Source organism: Molothrus aeneus, chromosome 22, assembly GCF_037042795.1.
Source record: "Molothrus aeneus isolate 106 chromosome 22, BPBGC_Maene_1.0, whole genome shotgun sequence".
NCBI classification, from domain to species: Eukaryota; Metazoa; Chordata; class Aves; order Passeriformes; family Icteridae; genus Molothrus; species Molothrus aeneus.
Window position 1 is genome coordinate 5087394 of NC_089667.1, and position 10727 is coordinate 5098120.

Here is a 10727-nt window from a genome sequence, read left to right on the forward strand (position 1 = left end):
AGCAGGGAGTGGGAAAGCACAGGTGTCACTGTGCGAGGACATGGTCACACCTAAGGAGGTTTGGGCCACTGGAGGTGGCTCTGGTCACTCTGACTGTGTTTTGCTCATCTTCTGCTGTTTTGGCCCAAATTTGCTGCCAGCACAGCACAGCTCTGTGCCAAGCCCCTCATGGGTGCTGTAGGGCAGAAACAGGCTGCCCCAGGAGCCAAGGAGAAGGGAGCAAACAGGCAAGTTGGCAATTGAGATTTATTAAACACGGGTCACCCCAAAGGCGGGGTGACCAGATTTCAGCAGGAAACACACAGGCCCTTAAGGGGGAAGCTGGCCACGAACCCTTGAGTGAGGAGAAGCCCCTGCCCCTCACATCTGGGTGCCTGGGCCTTCTCTCTTCCCCCTCAGTGTTCTCAGAGAGACCCACAAGACTCAAAGCCTGCTTCTGTCCTACAGGCATGATGCTTCCATGGGACATCCCCGGGCAAGAGGAAGGAGGTTGAGTGCAAGAAGTCCCACCAAGGGAGCCATCAGAAGAAGCCACACCACCTCCAAAAGGTAGGCTTTTTTTCCAAAATACAGCTTGTCCCAATGAACACCATGATGGGAACAATGAATCACCAACAAAGGCGCGCAGCAGTGGAACAAAGACCCTGCCACGAGCCACGTTAATTTGTGCCACGTTACTGTTCTATTTGTGCCATGTTATTCTTCTTGCAAAGCATCAGCACAGCACTAAAGCAGCGCAGGGACCTTAGCAGAGATCCAAAGGGAGCTGGGATGGGAAGCAGTAGGAAAACCAGGACAGATCTGTGGTGTGGAGCAAGGCCAGATGCTGCCGTTTTGGGAGTGGGGCAGGTCGGATGCTCACCAAAAATCACCCCGCGCTGGTCACATCATCAGGGACTCTTTGTCCGTGGGAAACAGTCTTGGGTGGCTGGTGAGGAATGGGACAAGATCCAGCCAGAGGAGGGACACACTCAGAGGAAGCCTACTCAGTCTTGGAGGCCACGGTGCCATTGGATGCTCCTGGGTCTTTCTTGGAGGCCCCGATGCCGTTGGACGCTCCTGGATCTTTCTCTCGGAGCTTGCGCAAATAATCGTGGGGGCCTTTGCCCTCAAAGGACGTGGGGCTCTTGTAAGAACCCCCAATCTTGTCCCAGAGGGTGAAGTACTGCCCGTAGTTGTAGTCAAAGTACAGGTGGTGGTCGGTGTGGTGGGCAGAGCCGTTGATGATGTGCCGCAGCAGCCGCGGCACGCGGTAATCGCCGTCGTGGATGGAGATGGTCCAGACGTTGACGAAGATGTAGAGGCCCAGGTAGGTGACTTTGTGCAGGGGGAACAGGAAGGGGTAGATGTGGTAGGGCAGGCTCTGCATGAAGCCATCCACGGGGTGGAAGGCGTGGCTGGCGAAGGGCGTGGCGATCTTCCACAGGTGGTGGGGCTTGTGGAAGCGCTGCGGGGACACGGGGCTGTCAGTCGCGGTGGGACCTTTTAGAGGGTCCCCAGAGCCAGATTCATGGCCCCAGGGGATGCTGTTTGAGCCACCACCACCCAAACTGAGAGGGGGACATGTGCCCTAAAGGGCTCCCAGCTTGACATCTTCAGTGTCATGCTTTTTATAAGCTACAAGAACGTAAAATTTGGTGGGTGATTGGTTGATGATTTATGACCATGGTATCACAAGACATCTTTTATGAAAAATCCTTTTCTTAGGATTTTTCCTCCTGAGAAGCTGAGGAGGCCTCAGGAACAAAATGGAAACAATGGTTATCTGCTGCTGTGGAATGCAACAGGTGCATCTGGGATTGGGCTCATGTGGTTGTTTCTAATTAATGGCCAATCACAGCCTAGCTGTCTCAGACAGAGAGCCAAGCTACAAGCCTTTGTTATCATTCTTTCTTTTTCTATTCTTAGCCAGCCTTCTGAGGAAATCCTTTCTTCTATTCTTTTAGTATAGTTTTAATATAATATATATCATAAAATAATAAATCAAGCCTTGTGAAACATGGAGTCAGATCCTCGTCTCTTCCCTCATCCTAAGACCCCTGTGAACATGGTCACATCATGGTTTGTATTTTTGTTTGGTTTTTTGGGGGAGGTCAGTTCTGGGGTTAATTCTATGTTTGTTTGGGGGTGGTTATGGAGTGATGATGACAGTTGGTTATTGGTTTTGATACTAGGAAATATAGAGGAAGGATAATTGAAAGTGTATTGATGACCATCACATGGTGAAGCCTTGTTCAGCCATTCCCACCCGAGCTTGGAAATGTCACCAGAGCAGGACAAGGACTCTTGTCCAGAGCCCCCTGTCCCGTCCCATACCTTATAGAACAGCTTGTGGTGGAGACCACGGTGTATCCAGTAGATGCCCATGTCAGTGAAGAAGAGGAAGGACAGCATGCTGAGGAAGACACCAGACCAGCCTGGGGGGAAGGACAGGGCTGTTAGAGGTGGCACATCAGGAGGCTGTGAGGGTCTCCACAATGGTCCTCGTGGTGGGAGACACAGGTGAGTCATGTCAGAGTCTGCCCCACTGAGGTGACAGGCTCAGGCTGTCCCATGTGACTCAGGGCAGGTGAGTCAGGTGCTGTTTCACTGGGAGCCGTGCCAGGGAAGGGCAGGATCTCTTGTGGAGGGTGGAGGGTGTCAAGCAGGGGGACACGACCCTAAATGAGGGTGTCTGGGTGCCTCCCCTACAGAGAACCTGGGCTTTTGGCTGACAGGCAGGGACAGCAGGTACCCAGGAGGATTTCCTGGGGCTGTCATCAGGAGAAATGGGGTCTGAGTGAGGTGACCCAGGTGGGGAGGGGCCCCTGCTGTGACAGGGGGTGCAGGGAGGTCACTCACCATATGGGGAGTCCTCGATGTTGTCGTAGAGTTTGCTGTAGCCCCGCACCTCGGCGAAGAACAGGGCGACAGTGGGGACACTGATCCAGGGCAGGGAGCGCAGGGCGTAGGAGATCTCCCGGCTCACCTGGTTCTGTGGGGTGTGACAACAGGGTCAGGGGCACGGGGGACATTTCCCAGCTCACCTGGTTCTGTGGGGTGTGGCAAGAGGGGTCAAGGGGCACAGGGGACATTTCTGAGCTCACCTGGTTCTGTGGGGTGTGGCAAGAGGGGTCAAGGGGCACAGGGGACATTTCTGAGCTCACCTGGTTCTAGGTGGGGTGTGACAACAGGGTCAGGGGCACAGGGGACACTTCTACCTGGCTCTGTGAGGTGCGGCAAGAGGATTCAGGGGCACAGGGGACATTTCCAGGCTCACCTGGTTCTGTGGGGTGTGACAACAGGGGTCAGGGGACATTTCCCAGCTCGCCTGGTTCTGTGGGGTGTGGCAAGAGGGGTCAGGGGGCACAGGGCACATCTGAGAGCCCCAGTGCCCCTCATAAGGCTGTGAGGGCTGGCATCTTGGCCACCCCTTTGTTGTGGCATCTGTGCCATGGTGTGGGACACAGGGTGCTGCTGATATGGGGACAGCTGTGCTCGAGCTGGGTGTTGGGGTCAGTGGGTTGTGGCACAGGGATGATGGAGGGCAAGAGCAGGCGGAGAGGGGTGGATGTGACAGCAGGGACACCCCGTGCCACACCACTGACAGGTGACATTTGGATGGACAAGGGGATGGCGAGGAGGACAGTGCCACACAGGGCATGGGCAAGTGTCACAGGCATCTTTTATGAAAAATCTTTTTCTTAGGATTTTTCCTCCCGAGAAGCTGAGAAGTCTCAGGAACAATATGCAAACAACGATTACCTGCTGCTGTGGAATGCAACAGGTGGATCTGGGATTGGTCTCATGTGGTTGTTTCTAATTAATGACCAATCACAGTGAGCTTCCCCCATCCTCAGACCCCTGTGACCATGGTCACAGGCGAGCAGCCAGCAAGGAGCACCCACCTCCAGGAACTGGGGATGTTTCTTGAGCTCGTGGTCGAAGATGAAGTAGTAGCTGAAGGTGCCGAAGAGCAGGTAGAGGGTGAGGGCGCCCAGGTTGGTGATGACAAAAAGGCTGAGGAGCTGTCGGCACGGCTCGGCCTCGGGCCACCCCGCCGGGTACACGTAGGGCGTCAGGAGATGCCGGTCCGCGGCTTCCAGGACCAGATCCATGGTGGCTCCTGCGGGACAAGGGATCGCTGTGAGCGAGGTGTCCCTGCCCAGCACGGGAAATCGGTGCCCGCCAGGATGTGGGCAGGGGTTGGCAGGGTTGGCATGCTGTCTGGCTGGCTGGATGGCCTCAGCCGGGACGGGGGAGCAGATCTGGGACACGCAGGGTGTGGGTGCGGAGCAGGGCAGACGCAGGAGTGGGGGACTCGCCTAATTCTGTGCGCTGGACTGCGGGAGGGGGCACTTAGGACAGGGGACAGCGGGCTGTGGGTGGCAGCGGGACGGGTGACATGTGGCTGTGGGGTGTGGGATGTGGCTCTGGGCTGCGAATCCCCTTTGGGGGCAGCTCATGGGGCTCCGTTCCGAGCCCTGCGGGGCGATTCCCCGGGCAGGGTGGGCGGCCAAGGGGGCGTCACCGTGTCCGGGAGCCGCAAGTGGCCCGGCCAGCGGCGGGGACGGACGTGCGGGGAGCGCGGGGGCCGTGCCGGCGGTGCCCCCAGCCCGTGCCCCCCATCCCGGTACCCCAAATCCCCATCCCGAACCCCCCATCCCGTTACCTGCCCGGGGTCCCGGAGCGGCGCGGGGCGGGGGCGGGGCGGGGGCGGGGCCGCGCGCGGTAGCGCCACGTGACGTCACCGGCGGAAGGGCTCGCGCCACCTCGGGCGGTGACGTCAGTGCGCAGAAAGGGGCGGAGTTATGGACTGGGGGCGTAGCCATTGGCTGGGGCGTTTCGGGGCGTGGTCAAGGGCGTGGCCTAGTGGTAGGCGTGGTCTGGGATGGGGCGTGGTCTGGGCGGGGCGTGCGGAGCGCTGCCGGAGGGGGAATTTTGGAGAAATTTGGGGAATTTTGGGGAATTCTGCACGCTCCGAGCCCCTTCCCTGCTGTCCCCTCGGTTGTGAACAATATATATATATATATATATATATATATATATTTCCCAAATATATATAGAAATATATGTTTGCTTATATATAAGTATATGTGTATATAGCTATCTATATATCTATCTATATATATACATATATATTTATAGGTATATCTAGATATGTATATATATAAATATATAGATATCTATATAGAAATATAGATATATAGAGATATATGTAAATGGATATCTAGATATCTATGTCTATCTATCTATATCTCTATCTATCTATATCTATATCTATCTATCTATATATATATATAAAATATAGAAATATATATATAGAAATATAGAAATAGCTATATATCTATCTATCTATATCTATATATATAAATATAAATATAAATATATAGATATCTATATATATAAATATATATATATAAATAGAGATCTATGTCTATATATCTATATCTATCTAAATATATATGTGTGTATATCTATATAGCTACACATATATAGATGATATATGTAGACATAGATATAGATGATATAGATATATTTGGGACTCCAAAAAATTCCATGTTTGATGCACATCTTTGTCCATCTGGGACAAATGCAGGATATTGATATGGAAAGATGATGGAGGGGAAAAAAATTAAATCCATCATTGGTCCATGAGGAAATGCTGTGCAGAACTTTCATTCCTTCTGGAATTGTCTTTTTTCAGCCATTAAAATAAAATGGGTTTGGCCTCAGCAGGGGGAAATATTTGGTCTAAGTTAAAAATCAGGTTCAGCAGGGAAAAAAGTTGTGCATAATTATTATTTCTCAATAAAAATTATTTTAAATCAGCCCTGTTTGCTCTTTTTATTAGAACTTAGAGAATTTTTTTTGGTTTGGTACAAGTGTGGCTTCCACCAAATAATTGGGGTTTCTTATGGGGGTCATAACCCCAAAATGTCCTGAAGTAACCCCAAAATGACCTGAAATGACCAACTTTGACCTCTAATAACCCCAATGACCTATAGTAACCCCAAATTTTAAGGATTGACCTCTAGTAACCCCAAAATGACCTCTAGTAACCCCAAAATGACCTATAGTGACCCCAAAAGTGACCTAAAGTAACCCCAAATTTTCAGGAGAGAGCAAGTTTGACCTCAAGTAACCCCAATGACCTATAGTAACCTCAAATTTTAGTTTTTGACCTCAAGTAACCCCAAAATGACCTCTAGTAACCCCAAATTTTAGTTTTTGACCTCAAGTAACCCCAAAATGACCTATAGTGACCCCAAAAGTGACCTAAAGTAACCCCAAATTTTCAGGAGAGAGCAAGTTTGACCTCAAGTAACCCCAATGACCTATAGTAACCCCAAATTTTAGATTTTGACCTCAAGTAACCCCAAAATGACCTCTAGTAACCCCAAATTTTAGTTTTTGACCTCAAGTAACCCCAAAATGACCCCTAGTAACCCCAAAAGTGACCTAAAGTAACCCCAAAATTTTCAGGAGAGAGCAAGTTTGACCTCAAGTAACCCCAATGACCTATAGTAACCCCAAATTTTAGGTTTTGACCTCAAGTAACCCCAAAATGACCTCTAGTAACCCCAAATTTTAGTTTTTGACCTCAAGTAACCCCAAAATGACCTCTAGTAACCCCAAAATGACCTGAAATGACCCCAAAGTTTTCTGCAAAGACCAACTTTGACCTCTAATAACCCCAATGACCTATAGTAACCTCAAATTTTAGGTTTTGACCTCAAGTAACCCCAAAATGACCTCTAGTAACCCCAAATTTTAGTTTTTGACCTCAAGTAACCCCACAATGACCTCTGGTAACCCCAAAATGACCTCTAGTGACCCCAAAAGTGACCTAAAGTAACCTCAAAATTTTCAGGAGCGAGCAAGTTTGACCTCAAGTTACCCCAATGACCTATAGTAACCCCAAATTCTAGTTTTTGACCTCAAGTAACCCCAAAATGACCTCTAGTGACCCCAAAATGACCTGAAGTGACCCCAAAAGTGACCTAAAGTAACCCCAAAATTTTCAGGAGAGAGCAAGTTTGACCTCAAGTAACCCCAATGACCTCTAGTAACCCCCAATTTTAATTTGCTTGGGTTTCCTAAGGTCAGACTCACTCTCTATGGAGCACTTTGGGGTTACTTTCACCATTTTGTGGGTTACTAGAGTGCCACAATTAAAATTTGGGGTTACTATAGGTCATTGGGTTACGTGAGGTCAAACTCACTCTCTCCTGAAAATTTTGGGGTTACTTTAGGTCACTTTTGGGGTCACTTCAGGTCATTTTGGGGTTACTTGAGGTCAATCCTTAAAATTTGGGGTTACTAGAGGTCATTTTGGGGTTACTTGAGGTCAAAAACTAAAATTTGGGGTTACTATAGGTCATTGGGTTACTTGAGGTCAAACTCACTCTCTCCTGAAAATTTTGGGGTTACTTTAGGTCACTTTTGAGGTCACTTCAGGTCATTTTGGGGTTACTAGAGGTCATTTTGGGGTTACTAGAGGTCAATCCTTAAAATTTGGGGTTACTATAGGTCATTGGGGTTACTCTGGGTCATTGGGGTTATTGGAGTTCAAACTCTCTCCAGAAGACTTTGAGATTACTTGAGGTCACTTTTGGGGTTATTTAGGTCATTTTGGGATTACTGGAGGTCAAAAATGACAACTTGTGGTTCCTTCAGGCCATCAGGGTTTCTTGAGATCAAACTCACTCTCTCCACACACTTTGGGGTCACTTTGCATCTTTCTGGGGCTTACTTGATGTCAGTTCTGCATAATTTGGGGTTTCTCTTGCTCGTTTGGGTTCCTTAGAGTGAACAGAGTTATTCCTGACAAAGCTCCCAGCCCTCCCCTGTGCCACAGCTCCTTCTGTGCCCCCTTGGAATGTGGGCTGGTGAAATTCCTGTGCATTTGGAGCAGCTCAGAGCTCTCCAGCTCTGTCTCTTCTCACCCAATCTGTTCCCTCTGTCCCCCCACTCTGTCACCCTCTGAAGCTGCAGATCTTGGATGGATGTAAAAGACACCAACAGTGTTTGAAACTTTAAACCAAGTTTATTGGAGTACCACCATTAACAGCACAACTCAACCAGGGTTTGGTTTTAATCATCATTAATACAGAGGTAGGTAATCACTCTTTAATAAATTTGGGCTAAATCAGCCAGGAGTCTGCAAAAGAAAACCATGTGCAGCTGGAATAAAAGTCAGTACATTACAGTTGAAGCTCAAAGTTGGTTTTCAGTTTTCTTGCAGTGGAAAATTCTGAGACCTTTTTTCTGCTTGCAATATTTGCTGCCTTGTTTGCCTGTGCTCTCTTTGTGCTTGGTAAAAACATCTTCTTGTTTGGGGTGGGTTTATCCTTTGCTCTGAGCCATAAAAACCCCTTCTAACCAACACACCCTTTGCCTCCTTGGTTATCCAGTGAGACTGGCTCAGCAATTCTTTTCTTCTAGATCAAAACTTGCTTCCATCTCTACTCCTTCTTCAGATTGTACATTCAAAAATCTTTCTGCCAAGCACACAAATCTGTGGGACTTTCTTGCCAAACTCTCGTCCTTCCCAGCAAGTGCTGTGGTCAGTGCTGTGGTCAGTGCTGTGGTCAGTTCTGTGGTCAGTGCTGTGGTCAGGCCTGTGGTCAGTTCTGTGGTCAGTTCTGTGGTCAGTGCCGTGGTCAGTGCCGTGGTCAGTGCTGTGGTCAGTGCCGTGGTCAGTGCTGTGTTCAGGCCTGTGATCAGTGCTGTGGTCAGTGCTGTGGTCAGTGCTGTGGTCAGTTCTGTGGTCAGTGCTGTGGTCAGGCCTGTGGTCAGTGCTGTGGTCAGTGCTGTGGTCAGTGCTGTGGTCAGTGCTGTGGTCAGTGTGATCCCCACACTCAGGCTCTCCTCTCACCATCACTCTTTGGACAATTTGCCAAACCCTTTAAGAGCCAAAGGAAATATTTAACATCCCCACAAGCTCTCGCAGTGCTCCCCACCACTCCACTGTGTTGTTCACTCACCTGCTCAGCCACCAAAGGCCACCAGCACCATCAGCCCCTCCAGTGCCTGGGGGATCCTCTCCATCCTCGGGGTGTCCCCCAGAGCCACAGCACCCCCAGAGCCCCCAGGCAGCTCCCTGGGGTGCAGCACAGCCACGCTGCTGCCATCCTTCAGCAGTTCAGGAATTAATGCTGAGAAAAGGGTGGGAGACATGGCCAGGGGCAAAGAGAGACTGGAGAGGGAGATGGGAGACCTGGAGAGCAAAGAGGGAGGTGCAGAGGGCACAGAGGCAGAGAGAGCTGAGGGCAAATATGGGAGAGAGAGGGCAAAGAGACACTGGAGCCAGCTGAGAGTGACACTGAGAGGGAGCAGAGAGCAGGGACAGGAGAGGGATGGCAAAGAAGCACAGAGAGAGGGCAGAGTGAGGACAGAGGGAGCAGAGAGGGGGGAATGAGGCAGCAGAGAGTAGAGAGGCAGTCACAGGGAGCAAAGAGGGGTGAAGGAGAGAATTCAGAGCTAACACACACACAGAGGGCACAGAGAGGGGGCTGAGAGGCAGAGAACTAGCAGAGCAGAGTCCATGACATTCTGTTACCCACCTCTTGTCTCGAGGCAGAGGAACCAGCTGCCCTCCTGCCCCAGAACCCAAATCTCCTCTGCTCCTTCTGCCCTACATCCCAGCCCACTCCATGGCAAACCTGCCAGACCACACTCCAGCCACAACCTGTGTCCTCAGCTCTGCTGTGCCCCTGCCTGGCACCCCAAAACTCCCTGTCCATCCCTCCCAGGGGCTCTGGGCAGCCCTGGTGTCCTGCCAGGCCCTGCTGCTCCTCACCCCCACCACACAGGAGCCGGTGCTTACGAAGGATTACAACACTTTTTATTCCCACACAGCCGTTTCACAGAGTACAAACACAAGACAAGACACCAACACAGCCCCCCCCACACCCACCAGCACCCCAAGGCTGCTCCCCACTCTTTCACCAGCACCCCAATGCTGCCCTGGGCCCACAGACCCCAACCCTGCTCTGACCCTCAACCCTTGCACACCACACAAACACGGCAGAGAATTTCATCCCTCCCTCCCTCCTCTGACTCTTGTTCCTGCCCACCAGAAAGCACCTCTTTCCAGTTATTGGCACCAGCTTGTCACCACCACAGCACAATGCCAAGATTTCCAGACCCCCATGGATGAGCTTGGCTCTCTGAACCAAACCTCAGCACCACCTCTGCTCTGGAGAGTCAGAGGGTGACACGGTCCCAAGGTGTCACACCATCCAGAGATGGCAATGCACTGCTCTGGCCATGACCTGTGCCCCAACACCTACCTCTGCTTGAGTCTGTGAGCTCATAAGAACCTGGTGGCAGCTCCCAAGGACAGTGGAGACGTGAGGGGACAGCACATGCTCCACCCTGTCCCACACTAACAGTGGTGTGGACCACCTCATCACCCCACAAAGGAGAGCCTGGGGAAAAGCTGCAAAACCCCTCCTTGAGTCCACATCAATGATGGAAAGCTGCAAAAAAAACCCCCAAACCCCAGTCCCACGTGGCTGCTGGCAAACACCAACATCCTGCTCCAGCCGTCGCTGCCGCCGTGCCGGCCGCGCGTCACCGCCGGCTCCGCGTCCCACCTCTCTCTCAGGTGACATCCCTCGGCCTCCTCGCAGCATGGCCGGGTGGGCAGCGGCGTGGCCATGGCAGGGGGGGCTGTCTCCTACCCTACAAAGACTCCGGCTGACGCGAGAACAGTTTTTGGCTGGGCGGCGGGGCCGCGC

The 10727-nt window shown here is 51.2% G+C and overlaps 1 protein-coding gene across 1 annotated transcript; it reads right to left on the reverse strand.

Moving 5' to 3' along the window:
* Nucleotides 1-228: 228 nt before the first annotated feature.
* SC5D (sterol-C5-desaturase) lies at nucleotides 229-4706 on the reverse strand. Its single transcript, XM_066564349.1, has 5 exons — nucleotides 4652-4706; nucleotides 3888-4105; nucleotides 2842-2974; nucleotides 2317-2417; nucleotides 229-1447 (listed from the first exon to the last, which is right to left on the reverse strand). The coding sequence occupies exons 2-5, from the start codon at nucleotides 4095-4097 to the stop codon at nucleotides 983-985; spliced, it is 909 nt and encodes a 302-aa protein (XP_066420446.1). The 5' UTR covers nucleotides 4098-4105; nucleotides 4652-4706; the 3' UTR covers nucleotides 229-982.
* Nucleotides 4707-10727: the final 6021 nt, after the last annotated feature.